Source organism: Triturus cristatus, chromosome 4_1, assembly GCF_964204655.1.
Source record: "Triturus cristatus chromosome 4_1, aTriCri1.1, whole genome shotgun sequence".
Classification (NCBI taxonomy): Eukaryota; Metazoa; Chordata; class Amphibia; order Caudata; family Salamandridae; genus Triturus; species Triturus cristatus.
The window spans coordinates 296,957,071-296,978,682 of record NC_140585.1 but is presented as its reverse complement, the minus strand read 5'-3'; the positions used below and the strand labels follow the sequence as shown (position 1 = coordinate 296,978,682).

General features: G+C 44.9%; 1 protein-coding gene across 32 annotated transcripts in view; it reads right to left on the bottom strand.

Moving 5' to 3' along the window:
• Nucleotides 1-21,612, bottom strand: part of MICAL3 (microtubule associated monooxygenase, calponin and LIM domain containing 3) — a 1,875,796-nt gene that overhangs the window by 986,646 nt on the left and 867,538 nt on the right. For all 32 annotated transcript variants that reach the window (XM_085652129.1, XM_085652139.1, XM_085652136.1 and 29 more), the window contains 2 exons: nucleotides 15,793-15,855; nucleotides 4,538-4,711 (listed from right to left, as the gene is read on the bottom strand). In XM_085652129.1, coding sequence (XP_085508255.1) covers nucleotides 4,538-4,711; nucleotides 15,793-15,855 — 237 coding nt within the window. The remainder of the gene's footprint in view (nucleotides 1-4,537; nucleotides 4,712-15,792; nucleotides 15,856-21,612) is intronic.

Below are 21,612 nucleotides of genomic sequence, written 5' to 3'. Positions count from 1 at the left end.
AATGCCACTCTGTCTTAAACCACAGCAAAATTCGACACCGACTCAATAACTTCATGCACTTTGGGGGCCCATCTACTTTTTAGTGGTGTGTATGTCAGGATACGTATGCCTGATTTGCATGCTTTGATACCAATATTTTAAATATGTATGTTTAAAAGTGTATGTTCTTTTTTATAAAAGCTATTTTCTAATGTTTTTGTATACAGAATTGGAGATTTTTTGCAATGCTTTTTATTAAGCATACAAATAAATATTTGAATGACTGGGAAGTTAGTTTTTCCAACAGTTCCCAATTATAGACTGGTATGGTTTATTGTCCAGGTGACTTTAAAGAGCTACATGTCAGCCATTGTTATTCCTACAGGAACCATGGAGGTGCTTTTCCTGAAAGTAACATGACTTTGAAACGATGCATAAAAATGCAATACAGATTCAGCTCTACATTATTTTGTTTTAATATTCATCCTTCTTGCCATCACAGACAATGTTGTAAGCCCTACAGTTTAAATACTAAATATTCAGGCACAAGCATACACAATCGATGCAAAGCAAACCTTTCAGTGACTACAAACAAATGAAAATCACGCCCACCCCGTTTAAAAGTGCAGCGCACTCACTCTGCTTCGACTATTATGGGAATGTGCATGAAACTCCAGGAGCATGATTTTAACTCGGCAATACGGAATATGGCAGCATACCCAAGTCAATTTTGTAGTACAGGTTGGGTAATTTTTCACTACCTAATCAACTAAATCTTTATTGTCTAAGGATATCTCTGTTGTAGCATTTGCCCTTCCTGTTTATCACTTTGTATTTGAGAGTTTTTGTTTTTTTTCTTCTTTTTTGTTGGATTTGGTTTATGGCAAATTTCTTGCTCCAAAATGTGAAGGTTTCAGCCCCACTCAACCACAGTCCCAATCTCCCACCTCACCACCAAAAAGGATGACGGGGGGAAACAATGTCACCTCCATGCCCACTCCTACTCTTCTCTAACTCTTATTCTTTATACGCACAAACTCCTTGTTAGCCCCCATCCTTACTATTTACCCTGGCATCTCAATGTTTGGTTGTTTTTCTGTCAACAGGTAGAAATAGTAATTTTGGCAAAAGGGAAAGAGTGGTGACAGCACAGCGGGCCCAGGAAGAGGGAACAACTCAAACAGAGGTGAGGGCTGAGGGGGTATAGCGTAGGCTGATTACACACGGGGGGTGCTAGAGCAGTGACTTAAGCAAGTCTGAGGGAAGGCAGCATCACAGAAAGAGGCAACGCTTGCAAAGAATATCTAGGCCACCACACCTCATCGGTGTTCAAATCAAGCTCCTTTAGCCATACAAGAGACAAAACCTGGACCCAGTGGAGTTCTCAGTATTTGTGGTAGCTGGTCACATTTATCCAGGTGTTTTCTGCCTCACGCCTTCCTCACTTCCCAGATGTGCCATTTGCATGTCTGCCAGGGCCACTGTCAGGCTGATGCTCTTCATATTATTCACTCCTCAGCCCAACGTCCAAAATATTCCGGGCACTCCCAGAGTTAATTTGCGCTTTAAACTTCCCTGTGTAGGGCTTTCCTCACAAACATCGACAATTAGCGTGGAACCTACAGGCCTCCCTCAGCAGGCCAGGCAGCAAGAAAGAAGAGTCCCTGTAGCTCCTGCTGCATGAACGAAGCACAACCACAGTTCTCGCAGATGCTCTGCTTTGTCACAGTAATCTCCACTCATCCAGAATTCACTTGGTGACCTTGGAGGTACGGTGCTTGAGAGCATGGAGCCCAGTACAGTACTACTAAACGTTGCCATCTTGGGTCCAGACCAGCCCCATTCAGTCTTTTGAATGCTATTAACTATTCGACTTTTCCAAGTCTAATTCTGTACTCTGACAAACTCCAAATATGTGACTCTACACTGGCTGGTTCAAAGAAGTTCTTGGGCACCGTGAAGAAACTAAATGAAATACAAGACCATCATGGCTAGTAAATGGACATAGAGTCATAGCTAGTATATAACTAAATTATTTTTTAAAATCTATGTGTATTTTGGAATAAGGAACGCTGCTGCTAACTGAAATGAAGAACTCTTCTTAGAGCTTTGACCTCATATAGGAGCATACCGAAACAGTTTTAATAAATTTCAACATCATGGTGGTTATCCTATGGCCTTACACGAATGGGACAAATGTGCTTTACTAGCTTGTAAGTTGCACACTAGTGCCATGGTAAACATTTAAAGTTGCTACATCGATTTTAACAGAACTCTTCTCATAAAGCGACCGTGCTTCTTCATGTGGACAGAGACTAGTTGGTAAGATTTTACTTGAGCTATATTGATTTATTTCTTGATTTGAATGTTTTAGAAATATTTCCCTTACACTGGCAATGGTAAAAAGTAGTGATCGATTGCAGATCTAGAAATCATAATGTTAGACTATAGCAGAAGTGAGATTTGAAAGCAGTGAAATGACTGAGTTGAAGACAGCTCGGGTTTGTTTCGAATGCAAATATTATTGAAATGTATCGCAACATGAATTTTTAAACTCTTTAGATTGAGTTTTGTTGCTTGAGTGCCCCACTGAAGTATTACAGCCACAGTTATTTATTGATATAAAGAAATCGCCACATTCACTAAGCTCATGGAATGTATCCAATCAGATACATGTTGTCATTGTTTTAGGCAGTTGGCTAAATATTCAAATGGAGAAAAGGTTTCTAGGATTACTTGAAATTACAATGCATGTTCATGATACACTGCAAACCCATTTTAAAAGAAAGTGTTTCTTCAACAAATTACACGTTTTGTTTGACAGACCCAACCAATGAATTCGACAGAAAAAAATATAAAACACATTAAAAAAAAAATGGCATATTCCTGATTCGATGACCACTCCTTTGATAATTAGCATTGTTTCTAATGTGTTTGTGTTACGTTTACTATGGTTGCATAGATCAGAAACCAAATCAAATGTTTTATTTTAACTCCTATCAGCTGATGCTTTTTAGTGTAGACAGTAGTACAGAATGCAGTCACATCTATCTGTAAATTTTATGTGACACCTGAGAGACTCTTATTGACAACATACTTCTAGATATTACACCACTAAATTGTTTGTGTAAGCTACGCAATGGTATAGAACACAAATGTACCCATGTATCTATAAAATACTTCCATTGAGGCAAATTAAAAGGAGTATTGAACTATGAATCGGATCAAATTATTATCGAACTTTACTGTGAAACTGTTAATGGTGCATGTTCACGTCTCTTACTCGGTCTTCGAGTGGGCTAACACAAACTGTCCGTTTGGCATCTGTATGATACACCCAAGACCCAGTGATGAAATTAAACTGTGGCGACAGTGGGGGTTAATAAATTAAAAATAAAAAACCTTAACCTGCTGCTACCCTCCAGCCTGCCTCATTCCTCCTTTCATCCAGACCGGAAGTGAATGGGCCTCATAGCACAGGCTCCCCACCCAATCCAGACGCTGCTCTCATGCTAGGAGAGCAGTGCCAGGATTGGTCTGAGCAGCCTCGTTTGATGCTCAGACAGTACCTGGGAGCCTGTGGCTTTTCTCCAACTCTGCTGTGCAACACAGCTGGGATGCAGAAACATACATGCACATGTCTGTTTGGTCAGACTAAGACAGCCAGCCGAACTGACATGCCCACTTAAAAATGCATACTACTCCTCCTCCCTGGCGTGCCCAGCCCCTCCCTGTACTACTTGCTTGGCCTCCGTCTTTATCTCGGCTCAGACAGCAATAAATAAAATGATAATAACATTGTGTTATTTTATTTATCATCTGCTGGCTCAGGACAGTGGAGCGATGCTCTGCCGTATTATGGAGGTGCTGTCCCTGGAATTAATTAAATAAGGTAAAGAACAATTCATAGAGCAATTTGTATTATTACCTCCGATGGGTATCAGTTCTGAATTCCTGATATCTGTGAACTATTACAGCTACATGCATAACCAACATCAGGAGGTGCTCTGTGACGTCTTGCAACCCCTCTGATGTGAAATATATACCATTTATCCCATCTAAAGAGTGCCCAGCTATTGGTGACAGCGGTTTCATCAAATACATTTTCAATGCCTCCATCATGGCAAACGTAGGAGTGGATGGAGCTCATACAACAAGAAAAAATCAAAGAAAAGCAACATAGGCGATAGGAGGGTCATAAGACAACTGCGGGAGCTAATGCATCAATCACAAAAACTTTACCCAAGGTAAGTAATCTTTTCTTCTAAAAGATATCCAATGAGCCCCTTCCTCAACAGCGCCATTTCCACAGGCCCCTTCACCAGAGATGATCTTTGCCTTGCAAATTCAAAACGAATACTGCAATAATGCTGTATGGAAAGATCCCTATTCCACACCACTACCCAGCATGAGCACATTGAGAAACACAGCTGGAGAAGATGCTGGCCTTACACCTAAGGAAACCCACAAATCTTGTTATAGTTTCCTGTGTAGAGTGCAGCTCTAACTACTGTTTTGTTCTCCCCCATAAACCATATTAAGACTCTTGCTACATTACCTGTCTTCGCAAACCTGTGTTCGGGGCGGGAGCATTTTCTTCAAATTTGGCAAGAAGCTGGTTAGCCATGGACTTTACTTTGTTCTGGTTCCCAATAGTAGCATCAATCCTCCTTTCAGTTAGTGCACTGACAAGAGTCGGCCTCTCTTCCCGGACACTTCGTGGAACTTCATCCTGCAACCCAAGAGCAAATGAAAGGATTTATACTGAAAACTCCAACTTCTACAAGAACATACAATGTTAAAAACTTAATCATATTCTAGGGCCACACTGCTGTGTTGCAAGCCTTACCCTCGCTGTCCATTCACTACAAGACCGCTCAATACCCACGGCTAGAGGGTCGTCTGACCTACAGTACAACATCAAACTTTGACAATGCATTTGAAAAACCCTCTAACTTGGAAACACATTTAAATTTATCAATACCTGCTAAGAAGTAATACATTTACCATAACACTTACATATTCCATTCCTTTCCTTAAACTCTCTAATGTAAAGAAATAGGCTGTCTACAAAGATATGGGTCTATTTTCCAAATTCTCTCTTATTCATGAATACTCTAACAGAATGTCTTATATGTTGGCCTAATAATTGGAGTTTAAAAGCACGTATTTGCATTTACCTTGAGAGCTGAGACAGGGTGAGTTAGGGGAATCATTTTATTGCATGGGCCGAGAAGAGATCGCGAAAGCCAGATGATGAACTCAGCCCCAGATTAGTAGGCATTTTAATACTGCTAGCTGATTTAATATAGTATATCAGCAGTTCTTAAGCTTTTGACTTTCGAGGACTGCCACAAACTCACCTTTTGAAGCCCGGAATATCTCCATAACAACATTTCTATATAATATATAAATTATGAAACAATTTCTTTAATTCACACACAAAAATCAAACTCATGAGAAAGTTAAGGTTATCAAAATATAGCTTTATTTTTTAAAATACTTTGGCTCCTAATGCATTCTCTTCTTTTCTGCACATATCAGTGCTTTGATTGAGGCCTTCAATTGTCCATATTGCGGTTTTCTGTACATGTGCTAATGCACAAGTTACTTACTTGTGTAACGATATATCTGTAAGAGACACGTTAGTGATAGATTCCTTACCTTAGAATGCATACCCAAGCAATACCAACCCCAGTGGTGGGTCTGCGAAGTGAGATTACACCAGAAAGTCACAGAGAACTCAATGGCCAAAGAAGCCGTCTCTCCAGACCGGACTGTCAAGGCAATAGTGCTTAGTAAAAGTATGCAATGAGGCCCAAGCGGCCGCCTGACAGATGTCTTTCAGGGGGACACCGCACCCCAATGCTGTGGTAGCTGCCGTCACCCTGGTAGAATGGGTGAGCAGCTCAATCGGAGGTTCCTTTTTAGCCAGAGGGTAACAGGCTTTAATGCACAAGACAACCCATCGGGAGATAGTTCGCTTGTGCACAGCCCAGCCTTTCTTGGCACCGACGTAGCCAACAAAGAGCTGGTCATCCACCCGGAACTGTTGTGTGGGGTTGAGATAGAACAAAAGCGCACGTTTTGGGTTGAGACGGTGGAGCCTCTCCTCTTCTCTTGAAGGTTGCGGAGGCGGAAAGAAAGTGGGCAGAGTTACAGTTTGCCCGAGATGAAAGGCAGAGACTACTTTTGGTAGAAAGGACGGACGCGGTCCAAGCACAACCTTGTCCGGATGAATCGCCAGGAAAGGAGGTTTGCAGGAAAGAGCTTGGAGCTCACTCACCCACCGAGCGGAGGTGATGGCCACCAGGAAGACAGTTTTCAAAGTCAATAACCGCAAAGGACAGTTATGAAGAGGCTCAAATGGAGCGCACATCAGATATGTGAGAATCAGATTCAAGTCCCATTGAGGCATCACAAAAGGAACCGGAGGGAAAAGGTGAGTAATGCTTTTGAGAAATCTATTGACAACTGGAGACTTGAAAAGAGAGGGCTGATCAGGCAGCCTGAGAAAGGCTGAAAGAGCAGAAAGGTATCCCTTGATAGTGCCCAAAGCAGAGCCCTGCTGGGCCAAAGAAAGGAGTAACAATAGGACCTCAGAAAGAGGGGCAGCAAGAGGATCAACAGATTTTGCTGTGCACAATGCCACAAATTATTTCCACTGACAGGTGTATACCGTTTTAGTGGAGGGACGCCTGGCTGCCAGAATCACATTACAGACTTCGGGAGGCAAGTAAAATGGAATCAGCTGTCGCCGCTCAATCTCCACCCAAGGAGGTGGAGGCTGGACAGGTTAGGGTGGAGGACCATCCAGAAGAGGCAGTCGGATCGGGGGATCCACGCTCATACTGAGTAGCTCGGGATACCAAACTCTTCGAGCCCAGTCTGGTGCCACAAGAATGACATGGGCCCGGTCGCGCCTGATCTTCTTCAGCACTCTGGGCAGAAGTGGCATTGTAGGAAAGGCGTACAACAGACCGCAACTCCACTCGTGACGAAAAGCGTCGCCTAGCGAGTGCCGCCTTGGAAACTCCAACGCGTACAACTGCTGACATTGCGCGTTCTATTCGGTGGCGAATAGATCTAACCAAGGTTCTCCCCACTGCTGAAAGAGACCTTGCATCACCTCGGAGTGAAGACGTCATTCATGATCCAACATGCACCTTCGGCTGAGTTTGTCCGCCCTGGCGTTCAGGGTACCTGCCAGGTGTTGAACCATCAAGGAAATGCCTTGACGTTCCAGCCACGTCCAGAGACGTAGAGCCTCCTGACATAGGGTCCACGACGCCACCCAGCCCGGTTTGTTCCAGTACCACATGGCGGTGGTGGTGTCTGTGAACACCTGCACTACTCTCCCTTTGACAGAGGGAAGGAATGCTTTGAGTGCAAGTAGGATCGCGCTGAGCTCCAAAAGGTTGATATGGAGCTTAGACTCCGCCGGACACCAGAGGCCTCTGATCTACGCTTCTCCCATGTGGCCGCCCCATCCCAGGAGGGACGCGTCCGTCACTAGTGTGTGCTCCGGTTGGGCAAGGGAGAGGGATCTGCCGCTGACTCAACACTAGTTCGTGAGCCACCACTGCAAGTCTTGTGCAGTGCCCTGCGAGATCTGGATGTAGTCGGAGAGGTTCCCCGATGCTGCGTCCACTGGAACTTCAGGTCCCACTGCAGAGCCCGCATATGCCATCTGGCATGATCGATCAGCAGGATGCAGGAGGCCATGAGGCCCAGGAGCCTCAGTGTCTTCCTGACCGAAACCCAGGACCAGGGCTGAAAAATCTGAATCATAGATTCGCTGTTCGGGAGGATAAACCCGAAACTGCGCCGTATCCAGAACTGCTCCGCTGAAGAGGAGCTTCTGAGAGGGAATCGGGTGCGACTTCGGCACGTTAATGGAGAACCCCAGCAAATGCAGGAGGTCGGCCATAGTCTTGAGGTGGGAGACGACTGCCTGGGGCGAGCCCGCCTTCAACAGCCAGTCGTCGAGATAAGGGCAGAATGTAACCCGTGATCTGTGCAGATGAGCTGCAACCATCGCCATCACTTTGCTAACACCCGAGGGGCGCTGGTAAGGCCGAAAGGGAGCACGGTGAACTGAAAGTGCTCGTGGCCCACCATGTACTGTAGACAACGCCGGTGGGCTGGCAGGATGGGGATATGAAAGGAATATGCTACTGACCAGTATGCATCTGTTCTTGGCATGTAGAGCTGCAGATCTATACACTGTGCATAGATCGCCATCTGGTGTTGGGCCCAGATGTTTGCAGTTTGTTTTTCCTCTTGGAAAGTCTTTGGAAGTCACGAGTTCGGTGACTCCTCCCTTGGTTCGTATTGCACATGGGCTTCGGCTCCATCCTCAGATTGTTTTTCGCCAGCAGGAAAAGATGGAGCGTAGTAGTAACAGTAAAGAAACCCATGTGTGTTGTATCTAAATAAGATAAGACTGGAACGCATACAGGTAGCCGGGGAGGCGGGCGTGTATAGATCTGCAGCTCTACATGCCAAGAACAGATGCATACTGGTAAGTAGCACATTCCGTTCGAGGCATATGAGCTGCAGATTATACACTGTGCATAGATTATATAGCAGTACCCAACCCTAGCGGCGACCACCGGCATCCGTTGCAGTTGTTTGGAACAGTGTTTTTTGAGTACAGCCTGGCCCACACTAGCTTGTTGCTTGGTTTGCACATCTACAAAGTAATGTTTTGTGAAAGTGTGCGGTGTTGACCATGTCGCTGCTTTGCAGATGTCATCTAGTGGTATGTTTCCCAGAAAAGCCATAGAAGCCCCTATCTTCCTTGTAGAGTGGGCTTTAGGGGGAACAGATAGCGTTCGTTTTGCTTTGTGGTAGCAAATCTGTATGCATTTTACAATCCACCTAGCTATCCCTGATTTAGAAATAGGGTTGCCTTTATGTGGTGGAGAGAAGGAGACAAATAGCTGTTTGGTTTTCCTGAAAGGTTGTGTCCTTTGGATGTAGTAAAGTAAAGCCCTTTTAACATCCAGTGTGTGTAAAGCCCTTTCCGCAACGGTTTGAGGTTGTGAGAAAAAGACTGGTAATTCTACCGACTGGTTTAGATGGAATGGAGAAATGACTTTGGGTAGAAATTTTGGGTTGGTGCGGAGTACAACCTTGTTCTGATGCATTTGGAGAAAAGGTTCCTGTATAGTGAGTGCTTGTATTTCACTAACCCTTCTGAGGGAAGTGATGGCCACTAGAAAAGCTGTTTTCCATGTGAGAAATTGGAGCTCACATTTATGTAATGGTTCGAAAGGGGGTCCCATTAACCTTGTGAGAACTATATTCAAGTTCCAGACAGGTGAGGGTGGTACTCTGGGTGGAATTACTCTTTTGAGGCCTTCCATAAAGGCCTTGATGGCAGGCACTCTGAAAAGTGATAGGTGCTGCCTGTTCTGTAAATAAGCAGCAATTGCAGCGAGGTGTAACCGAATGAAAGTATATGCTAGGTTACACCTTTGTAGATGGAGTAAGTAACATATAATGTGCGGTATGGATACATTTAAAGGATTGATTGTGTTGTTGTGACAGTAAACAACAAATCTTTTCCACTTTGCAGCATAGCATGCCCTAGTAGTAGGGCGTCTAGCTTCCCTGATAATATTCATGCAATCAGGGGGAAGGTTAAGGTATCCGAATTCTAGGACCTCAGGAGCCAGATCGCAAGGTTGAGCTGAGCTGGGTCCGGGTGCCTGATCTCTCCATGGTTCTGGGTTAGGAGGCATGGTGAGAGGTGTAGCTTTTGGTGTGGTACTACCGAGAGTTCCAGCAGTGTGGTGTACCACGGTTGTCTGGCCCATGTTGGAGCTATTAGGATCAGTGTTAGGGAATGCTGTTGCAGCTTTCGCACCACTAATGGAATTAGTGGGAGAGGTGGAAAAGCGTATGCAAATTTGTTTGACCAGTTCATCCATATCGCATTGCCTTTGGACAATGTGTGTGGATATCTGGCGGCGAAGTTTGGGCATTTTTTGTTTTCGTGGGTGGCGAATAGGTCTATGTGTGGATGCCCCCACTTCTGAAAGAACAGGTGAAGAACCTGTGGTTGAAGTTCCCAATCGTGGATCTCCTGCGTCTGTCTGCTGAGCAGATCTGCCACGGTGTTTTGGACTCCTGGGAGGAGTTGGGCCAGGAGAAAGATCTTTTGTGGAATTGCCCATCTCTAAATGCTCTGTGCTAATCGAGAGAGCTGTGGAGAGTGTGTGCCCCCTGTTTTTGAATGTAGTACATGGCAGTCATGTTGTCTGTGCGAATGATGACTGCCTTGCCTGAAATCTGCGTCTGGAAGGATTTTAGGGCGAGGAAGATTGCCAGTAACTCCAGATGGTTGATGTGGAGTAACTTCTGTTGCGGCGTCCATGTGCCCTGTGCTGTGAGATGTAACAGATGAGCTCCCCAGCCGGAGAGCGATGAGTCTGTTGTCAGGATTATTTGTGGGACCGGGTATAGGAACGGTCGACCTCTGGAAAGGTTTGTGGTGTTCCACCACTGCAGCGAGCGATGGGTGCGATCGTCTACCAACACCAGATCTGTCAGTTGTCCCTGGGCCTGGTTCCACTGGCGCACTAAGCACTCTTGGAGTGGACGCATCTGGAGTCTTGCATGGGGCACTATGAAGATGCAAGAGGCCATCATCCATATGAGTTGCATAAACACTCTTGCTGGGAGAGAGTGTTGACATATGAAATTTTGACGCAGAGCCCGTATTTTTGCAATCCTGGCAGGATTGGGATAGGCTATGGCTTTTGAGGTGTCTATGGTGGCACCGAGGTATTGTTTTGTGTGTGATGGTACCAGGTGGGATTTTTGATGGTTCACCGTGAACCCTAGCTGGTGAAGTAGTTGGACTGTAGCGGCGGTATGTTGCACACATTGTTCGTAGGACGTGGCTTTTTTTAGCCAGTCCTCCAGATACGGGAAGACGTGAATGTGCTGTCTTCTGAGGTGTGCAGCCACTACTGCTAGGCACTTGGTGAATACCCTTGGTGCTGTTGTTACCCCGAACGGGAGCACCTTGAACTGGTACTGTTGCCCGTCCACCACAAATCTGAGGTACTTTCTGTGAGACTGGTGTACTGGGATATGAAAGTATGCGTCTTTAAAGTCCAGAGTGGTGAGAAAATCGTTCTGGGAGAGAAGTGGAAGAACCTGTTGAAGGGTTGCCATGTGAAAATGGTCTGAATGTATGTAAGTGTTTAGAGGTCTGAGATCTAGGATAGGTCGTAGAGTCTCGTCTGTCTTTGGAATCAGAAAGTACAGGGAGTAGACCCCTAAATTTATGGGGACCTGCTCTATGGCTCCTTTTCGCAGGAGGGAGATCACCTCTTGTTTTAGTAGCGTAGTATGTTCTTGAGACATAGGGCGGTGCCTGGGTGGAATGTTTGGGGGGTAGATGATAACTCTAGGCAATACCCTGACTGAATAATTTGTGTCACCCATCTGTCTGAGGTGATTGTCTCCCAGACGTGAAGGAAATGTTGTATTCTGCCCCCGACCGGAGTGGAATGGTCTGGGGGGAGCGGGGGAAAGTCATTGGGTAGTAGGTGTGGCAGAGCGGGTGGTATTTGTTTTGCATCTGCCCTTTTTATTATTGCCTCTGTATCCGCCTCTTTGATGACCCTTTGTGAAGGTAGATTGAGGAGGGGATTTGTAGGACGTGGATGCACTATCCGAGGAGTAGCCTCTGCCCGTGCCTCGAAAGGAAGAGCGGCGAAAGGAGCGACTAGGAGTGTGTGACTGTAGGGCTCCCATGGATTTCGCCGTATCAGTATCTTTTTTCATCTTCGAGGGCTTCATCAACTTTTGGGCCAAATAGATGATCTTGGTCGAATGGGTGGTTCAATATAGAGGCTTGTACCTCAGGTTTAAAACCTGAAATTCTGAGCCAGGCATGTCGACGGAGAAGGACACTGGTGTTTATGGCCCTGGAGGCTGTATCTGCTGCATCTAGGGCACAGCGAATAGAGGTATTAGTTATTATTTTTCCCTCTTGGATCAATTCATTAGCCCTGTTCTTGTATTTTTCAGGGAGATGGTGCGTGATGGCCTCTAACTCATCATAATGCGCCCTGTCGTATCTGGCCAATAGCGCTTGCGTGTTGGCGATACGCCATATGTTGGCGGCTTGTGACGCAGTGCGCTTCCCTGACGCGTCTAGGAGCTTGGACTCTTTGTCCGGAGGGGCAGTAAAGAGACTATACAGTAGCACTATACTGCCTGAGCCGGAGTTTGTTTCACTTGTACAAAGGAACCCCTTTGGTGTGGCACGCTCCGTGTATAATACGGGAAAAATATAACTTGTGTGTTCTCTATTTTGATTTCTTGGAGTTTCCTCGTATCCCGCAGTATTGCATCCCTGTTCCTATCGTGGAACACCTTGAAGGTGAGCAGGCAGGCCTCAGTTCTGGGCGCTGGTCTTCTAGAGGGGATGTGATGCGCACACTCAATCGTAAAGAAGGGGGATAATGAAACGGGCAACAGGTCTTTGATCCATTGTTCCACTAATGCAACCGCGTCTTGGTCCTCCGCCTCCTCCGGCAGTCCAATCAAGCGGACATTATTCTGCCAAGAGTGACTCTCAGCAGCCTCCACTCTGCCCTCCAGGTAACATATTCTGGCCTCCTGTGCACTCTGCTGTTTTTCAATTAAATCGGTTACCGGTTTGAGTTCGGATAGGGTGCGATCCGTCGAGGTCACTCATTCTGACAGCTTCCTGTGGTCTGCATGTAGTAGCGTCAGGTCTACTGCCACACTGTCTATTTTAGATTACAGTGATGCTCAGAATCTCTCAATGGCATTCAGGATTGCAACCAGTCTGTCTTCTGGGATGTGGGGCTGGACCATATGCAATGTTTGTTCCATGTCCGTCATGCTTGAGGTGCGTGAGGTCCAGCGCCCCATCCTTGTGGTATCACTGTTTTGTTATATGGCGGCTGTTGGCCGCTCCGCAGTCTCAGCAGGTACAATTGGAGAAGGGGCGAGTGTAAGTGGTAAAGACGCCAAGTGCAGCTGGTGGCACGGCTCCGAGATCAGCAATGTTATATGGGAAATCTCAGGATCAAGCCAGCCTGCTGCATGGTGCTGTCGCGCCTTAAAAGCCACAGCAAACTGTTCAGGGACTCCACGCAGGAGGCGCCCCCGACCAGAAGAGTGTCGGCGGCTACAAACGCAAAGTCGCGTGTCTGTTAGGAGGTACAGGTGGTGTACCGCAGAGTCCATGTAGTTCGGTGCTTTATTGTTTGGTGCCGTTGTTGCTTTCTGGTGCCAGGGGGCGCCGAATCTGTCTCCCGTTTGTGACAGAGGGCCCAACCCTGGGCCTCCTGCAAGCACCAATGGCACACAGAGTCCAGTGCCCCCTGTCAGGGGGTGCCCGTATATGCACTGGGCCTCAGTTTACAAGTCCCTTCCACACTGTTAAGTACACACTGTGTCTCTATCATGCTAGGCCCGGCGGCGCCTCACAACTGTCGGCTCGTGCGGACCCCGTCCGCAGATTCATAGTCCGCGATACCCAGATCAGTCCACAGTTCTATGCCCCCAGTTGTGCTAGAGGCCCGTCATACCATGTGTTGCGCCTCCAGATTAATTCTCTGCAGCTCCGGTGAGGCCGGGTACAATCATCCTCCTCCGGGTCACCCGCCCACTGCATTTCCCTTCTAATCACTGCCGCCCACTTCCTGTTGCAGATTTTACCAAAGTCCGAGACCAGGGCCCGGGCAGGCACACGGCCGACGCCTACCACCGCGACGTGGCACGTCACGTCCCTGCAGTCCTCCACGGCACCGCTGCCCACTAATCACTGTCTGGCTTCCACTCTGATCCGCGGCTGTAGAGCGCAAGCTCCTCGGCCTCCGCAGCTCCTTATTTTGGGCCTTACCTGTGTGAGTGGCCTGTTCTCCGATATTTCCCAGGCCAGTTTCTGCAGTCTCTCTGCCCGGGTCTCTGCTTCAGTGCTGGTGGTTTGCGGGACAACAAACGCTGCTCCGGGCCCAGTCATGGCCTCTGGCCTAGCAGCAGAGCCAGACAGCTCAAGCGATGGCCCCCCCCAGCTTCCTCTGTCGCAGGGCAAACTCCCAAGAGTGCGCTGGAGTTGTGGCCGATCTGTCGCATAGAGGATGCTTTGCTTCAGTGGAAATTTAGCAGATAAAGGGGATGTGAAGCTGAGCTGTACTACAATACGTCCGCCATGTTGCCTCTGCAGCCCACAACCCCCCCCGCCCATTATCCATTTCTATTTTAATGTATAAGCATGTGATTATCCAGAAGACACCTGGTGCTGCACAGCAGGTTCCCATTGAAGACAATTAATGAGACAAAGGGGGATTTAAGAACCATGAGGATGCTGAGATTACTGAAATAGGAGTTTTTAATAAGCTACAGAACCTTAAAAAATTGGGTTTGACACAAATCGCAGGAAGTAATGCGTTCCAGGCTTGCAATGTGATTACTGAAAAAGCACATCTGCCAAGTTTGGCTTTGTGGAATTTTGGGCACATCTACCAGGTTGGAAGAGGCTGAATGCAGCAATCTGGAAGGCGAATATCTTTTGAACATTGTGACTATGTAAGTAGAGCGATGTGTGGGTCAGTTAAAAACTAGCTGCTCCTGGGCATCTTAATTGGTTTGGCCAGCTGGAACCTAGGGGCTACAGGGCATCTCAGTGATCCAAAGCATCCTTCAAACTGTTTGATGAAGACTGGTTGGCCTTGGGTCTAACACTTGTAGTTAGGCCTGCATTTCTCGACAACAGATTCTTACAGGCCACAGCAAGCAAGGATTTCTCAAAGACCACCTAATAATGGCCTTGAGAGAAAACAGCAAGAAGCAAGACCTTGTTCACGGCAACACTTCTAAACTGGTGGATAGAATTTCCTTTCAAAGTTCAGAGGTTACAGACTTAAGGGAGATAGTAATTATTCTACTTTTGAAGCATTTTGGGCAGTCAAAGCCAATCAAAATAAAAGCACTCGGAACACAGTACACCTCTAAGGCTTGGTCAGATTTCTGGAAGGCAGAGAAAAGGCTACCACTAAGTGGTTGAGAGAATATGTGCATTGTACCACTACCTCATTGCCAAGTCTCAATGGTTGCTAATTTACTACCAGCACAAAAAAGGAGAGAAATATATTCAGTGTACAGTGAAAAAAAAACCAGACTGTTTTGGGACAGGAGTCCATGCCTTACACTACAAACCATCAGTCTCTTCATAGCTTGGTATGACCGGCAAATAGACAATCCTGACTAAGATAAGGGGAACACAGTGGTTTCTTCCCTCAATCATGAGAGCATAGATAGGCTCAGTCGAACATAAAACAAAAACATTAAGAACATTCAGGATCTGGGTAGCAGATGGAAACTATAAAACTGAGCAATGTTGTGCAAGGGGGCTTAGATTTTTCAAGGCTAAATGGTGAAGTCTGTGGTCTTTAAATACCTCCAGTGATCAAGGCTTTCAATCTCACATGGAGGTAAAATGACTGGGACAGACAACTGACAAAGAGCAAGATGATGTAGCTGTCTACACAGTACAGGGACATTTATCCTTCAAGCACACCATCACAACAATCAAAGTTACAGCAAAGTGTCCAAAAGTGTACTCTCCAGTGAGTTTAAATGTAATTAATATATAAGTTAAAGTGCCATCTGAAACAAACAAGTTTGAACTGATATGTGCAAAATCAACAGCTTGGATTTGATTCATCAAATCACACTAGTAAATTCTAATGCAACAATAAACCGAACTAATAACATCAAACTAGCGAAGCACAAAAAATTATATAGGCATCTTACATCTTCTGACTGGCTTGTTTTCCGTCTCTTCCCTGCACCTTCAGATTCTTTTTCTTTCTTGTCCTGTGAAATGAAATCACACAAAGCGGAGATTGTCACCATTTAAGAAGCCCAAGCTTGGAATAACAATTCAGCAGCTAGTATGTGTGGTGAAGAACTTATTTCAAATGTGCGACCCAGAAGACTAGTACATGCAAAAACAATCATTACTGCTGCAAAAAGGGATATTTCAGAGGTGAGATCAGCTGCTCATCCAAGACCAACAAAGACAGGCTGCACCAAGTACATAATCCCAGATACAGGAATCTAGAAGCCAACAATGAGGATCCTACTCAAGGTAAAGTTGTTAGGCAGAGTTTGACCACAAGGTAATGCATTAACAGGACCAACCAATAAGGTGGTAGAAACAATTTCATGGTCAAGATATAAATGGGCTGGAAACAGCAAGAATCACCAAGATCTACTGCAAAAAGTCACTCATTGATGGTAAAGAATGAGAAGTCTGGGAAAAACTCATTGGTCCATCTTGGCTTCAAAGTACTTATCAAACAAACAAAAAAGTTTTTTAAAACAAAAATAAACCCGCAAGAAGGGAGTTTCATGTCATGCCAGCGGCAGCACTTTCTTTATTAGGGCAACACTGAACAATGTCACTAAAGTGCAGACCTCTCCTTTTCTTACAGCAATATCTAGCGTGAGATAACTGAACTCCTAGCATGGTTTATCGACTTCCTTTTCAGGTACTAGACACAGATGTGCCGCCTTCATATTAATGCTGCACAATAGCTGTAGCAGGTCATAAACTGAGAATGAAATGCTGAACATAGAGGCATGTCATGAGGTAAACCGATATTGCTATTCACTGTGAAAAGGCCTCAAGTAAATTGTGAGCTGCTTAAAATAAAGTATTAATAACAGAAATGCTGTGTTGCAAATCCTCCTTCCCTTGCTATTGAACACCTAAATGATACAATGACTTGGGACATACCGTTTACTCTTGTGAATCTTTAATAAAAGCATTGGGAAAAACTAGAATAAAATACTGACTCTAAATTCCTAGCCTAGTGGCAAGTGTGCAGTAACAAGGGGAATTAGTGTGTGTGAAAGGGCTTTAAAAGTGCATGCCTATGATGCAGCACATGTATTATATTTTTCTGATGGCTAACACATCTACAAAGTTGAAGCACAAGTCCTTAATATTTCTCAAACAAGGATATGTTTTACTGCAATTAATATCCTGCAATTACTAACATGCTTTACGTACCAAATGAGTAATTCCCTACCCAGTCCTTTACAACGATAAATGGGCACCACACATACAATGTTGTTTTTTTAATTTATTTTTTATCACTGAGTCGATAGAAGAGTGACTTCTCCGGTATAGAACCCTTTCACACCAGTCCTAATATAACATTTTTCATAAAGGATTTGAGATAGAATGAGCTTGATCGGGCTTAAGGGAGAATTTGAAGCATTTCAAATATGTAGTAATCCACGGAGTATGATAATGTGGAAGTCCAGATGATTTCAGAAACCAGGATGTTATAAGGTGCTGAAGGAAGATAGCACACTGTACAAGTGTGTTTTTGTATAATTCCTATGCACATACATATACGGTTTAAAATACAGGGGAAAGTGATCTGCCCAAAGTAACTTTTTTTGGTTCAAGTGCCAAAATCAGAATTAGAATTCAGGAATCGAGTTTCAAGGTCAACAACATGGCCACAAAATCACATCACAGACAAGTTGAATGCAGATTTCACGTAACCTTAGTACAAATTACACACGTCAATCCTTTTAATGAGCCAAATCTAGCAGGCTTGCTCCCTGATTAAGTTGAACGCTTCCAGTTTAGGTTGATGATCCAGTGCAGATAAGGCAGAATATAGACAGATGCTCTTCTACCCTCTGAGACTTCCATTTAATGGGTATGTATTTCATTCAAATTAGAGTTAAATTGTTTAAATTCAAAAACATTTCATGGATCACCTTCATGAAAATGGTCGAGAAGTGGCATTGATGTGTGGCAAACTGTCATACACCTTGATTTTTGCACATCTCCACTCCTTAGGAGACCTCAGCAGAGGACTGGGGGTTTTCTTTTTACCCTATCCTCATGTATTTCGATTGTTAGGACCAGTGATTCCAAAGTAGTCTAGACAGTACACAACTGGGTAAGTTGCCTATGAAAAAGACTGACAGGCTGCCCACATTTTTTTACCACTTTTCATTATATACAGGAATTTGAACTATTTTGTGCCATGAAATCCCAGGCTTGAATCATTGTGGTTTACTTTGGGGGGATGGGGTTTCCTTCTGACGGAGCAGTTAGACACTAAGTCAACACTAGTGCTGCCTGCAAAGGCATTGCATGGTCTCAGTATCAGGAACACATGAAATAGGTCCAAGTGTCTTTGAGGCATGCTCGAGGGTGAGTACTGCCTTGACTGCAGTGCCACCCAATCCTTGCCTCATTCAAATGTCTGTCATGTCTACAGGTGCTGCCATATTCTCCTCTCACCTCTCTGTATACTTCAAGTGCAGCTGCTCAAAACGCTATTGCACTTTGTTAATGTATACTAGATATTTTTCTTATCTGAGTGAGTGGTGTGCATGGTCAGTTGGTGCCTTACAGAACCCAAACTTCACCAGCCAGACTTCATACATCTGCAGAGATGTCACCACACTATCAATCCGAACCATAAGAAATAGGCTATAGAATGGAAAATCGCCAGTGAGTGGTCATTGGCAATTAAGTATTTACAGATGGATGGGGAGTCAATGTATGATGGGCCATTCGTTGACATACGAGATAAAGTTGTCCTGCGTCATAAATGAACAGCTTAGCTAGTGCATTTTTGCATGGTTGTTCTTGTAGTTTTGTTATTCACACTAGAAGTAGGAATAAATGTTCATTGAATGCGAAGAACAAGCAGACCCACAAGACTGGCCTCAAAGTAACGGACAATCTTTACCCATTTTTGAGTAAGTGGTGTACATTTACAATATCATCCGTGGAAAACGGTGGTTGCACATATGGGCGAGAGGGGTTCCCCAGTCTGGTCTTTGCAGATTATGAAGCTGGATTCAGATCAGTCAGTAATAAAACTAAGGTTGATATGTTAGTACATATCTAGTTTGAGCCCCAAGGTTAGGGGCTTTCTATTGTGTAAACCCATTGTCCATATTAGATAGACTTGGCATATTCTTAGCCTTCTTTTGTAATGATAATCTTGCTGTCTGAGATAAGTCTAACAGAAGGAGGAACAACAAAATTGTGTTTTCTTATGCAGACTGGAAAAGAGTTCAAGTTTGGTGGTTTGCACCAAAAAGTTCACCCTAATTACAATCTATGTGCATGATTGGAACAAGTTCTGCCTTCAATTTCTTCTTCCTTTGGGGGGCACAGATTTAGCACTTGCTCAAAATAAGAATGGCCTGTGTCATTAAAGTCTGTGTTGCCGACCACTCCTTTTCTGACCTGTTCATGAGCTTGCTTTCAAGGTCCACCCAGTGTAGGGTACTCCACCTGCGCCTTCCAGAAACCTTCTGGTTAGCCCCTCCAGCAGTTAGCAAACCCTGCAGGTCCTGGTAGCGACACGGACACCACCAACTGGCCTGCTTCAGATGCCTCAATCTCACCTCCGTCTGGAGCAGAAGCGATGACCTCTACACCAATTATCTTCCCGGAATATGCCCTTTCCTGCAAACTGCTTTAGTACTGGTCTCTGCAAATCAGAAATTGCCCCAGTCCAGCTCTGAAACCAATGTGCAGCCTGTGTTCTGGTCAAAACAGCTCATGTTCAAGCTCTAAATGCTTCTGGGTCATAGCACCAAGTCAGGTGCAATCAAATCATTGCCTAAAAGACATCCCGGACCATCCTTTTCCCTTATCCAGACAACAATCATGACCGTCTTGCGATTGAGTTTAATCTCAACCCTCGCAAGCAGATACTCCCTGCCCTCTCCACTGCCTACCAAACTTGTATACTTTGTTCCAAGCGAGTATCTCCTCAGGCTTCAGTTCTATGTCCTCTCAACCATAGATGGAAAGGCTCCAGTATCCCTCAGAGCAGACACTTTCCTCTCATTGATACCAATGTCCTGCACAAACCCTTTTGTATTAGGATGAACATGCTTCAGAGCATCTGGAACCCTCTCTCGGATGTCCATAGCTAATAGGTTGAGTGAAACCAGCCCCTCTTGGTCCCTTCATCCATGGTTAACATGCTGGCTATCATGGGTGCTGCTGGGTCAGCCCCTTTGCCTGACAATCTCTTAAAGTGTCCCACCTCGTGGCACTTGAAGCAAATCACCACTTTGGACTAGAACTTCCCTGCCCTCCCTTCTCAAGATTCTTTTTCTCAGACACACCATTGCCATTCCCATTTTTGCAGTGCCCTCTGAGTCCCATGATAATTACTCTGGCCCTACCCCCCCAGTTTGGAGCAAGACTGTTAAGAGTTCCAATCCCCCTTTGGCTTAGTTCAGTCCCGCTCTAGTTCTTTGTGAAGACCCCATAAGCTAGCCACTCGTCAGGCAACACTGAGAATTTCTTTGGATCCCTCTCTGTCAAATCAGAAAGGCATTGTCTAAGTGGGGTAGATCACTCCTCCTCGAGTAGCTGTCACCATTAACTGATTAAGAGACTGAAGTCCTTGGCTTCCATTCCCTTTAACTACTCATTCCAGTCGCACAATACACCATGAATCCTAGTCCATTAGCACAGTGTATACAAAATGTGTGATTATATTGTCATCACTGTTAATTTACACTGTACTTGACCAATTTAATTTTGTCCGAATACAATTGTTTAGATCTTGAAGCTATTGCGTTGATCTCAATAAAGCATCTTTCAAACAAACAAAAGAGAAAAAATGCCAGGAGGCGCTAAACCAACTTCAGAAAATCAGCAGTCCAGAAGAGGCACCAGACCGGCGGGGTAAAGATCTCACACTAAGAAACTTTGCTTTATGTAACCAAGTTTGCAGCTATCTGGGGCTAAGGGATAATTGGGGGGTTGCATTCTGCCTCCAGAGAGCTGGAGACAGATCTTAAGAGCTATGCTTTATATATAAATGATGAGGGGGGACATGGGGCATTTAAAGGCACATGCTATTTACTAGTCAGTTTTAAGCCTAGTGTCCTGTTGGTTCCAAGTTGGGACCATTCTGGTTAGAAGAGAAGTAAAAGTGTATATGTATGGGGATATTAAAATATGTGTCTAACAAATCCACAGAAGCCATTAAATGATATTTTTCTATAAAGGAACATCCTGCAAAGTCACCATGTGAAAACCTTGTTTAAGATATTTGTTGAGGTTGAAAAGTTCCAACATAGATGTTTATTTTTCAGGATGAGGCTGAATCTGGAGTAGAATCCTAGATTTCACTGATTCTTCAGAACTTCAACTGCCCTTTTCTGAAGTAATTTGAATACTTTGTTTAAGAGCAACAGGTGCTTATGACTCATAATTTGTGGGCGTTTTCCACTAATCCGAGGGCATGACATTTTTCACAGTATCCAGCACACACCTGTGCAATGGGAAATCTTACCATTTGCTTATCAGCTGTTGGATTCAACTTACCCCCCTTCACCTCCAAGGGCAACAAAATTCAGGGAGCTGGAAGCTGACTAAGATCGCATTTCTTTTGTTTGACCTTGCTGTCTAGATTGCTGGTTACCTCCCCATCTCCTGGCAGATCTTCCTTGGCCTTGTTATCTTTGAGGCTGCTCATAGCGATAGGATCCTTAATTCTGTGTTAACTACTTGAACAGAGGTAAATTACCTTCTTGATAATAAAGAGAAGTAACTGTCAG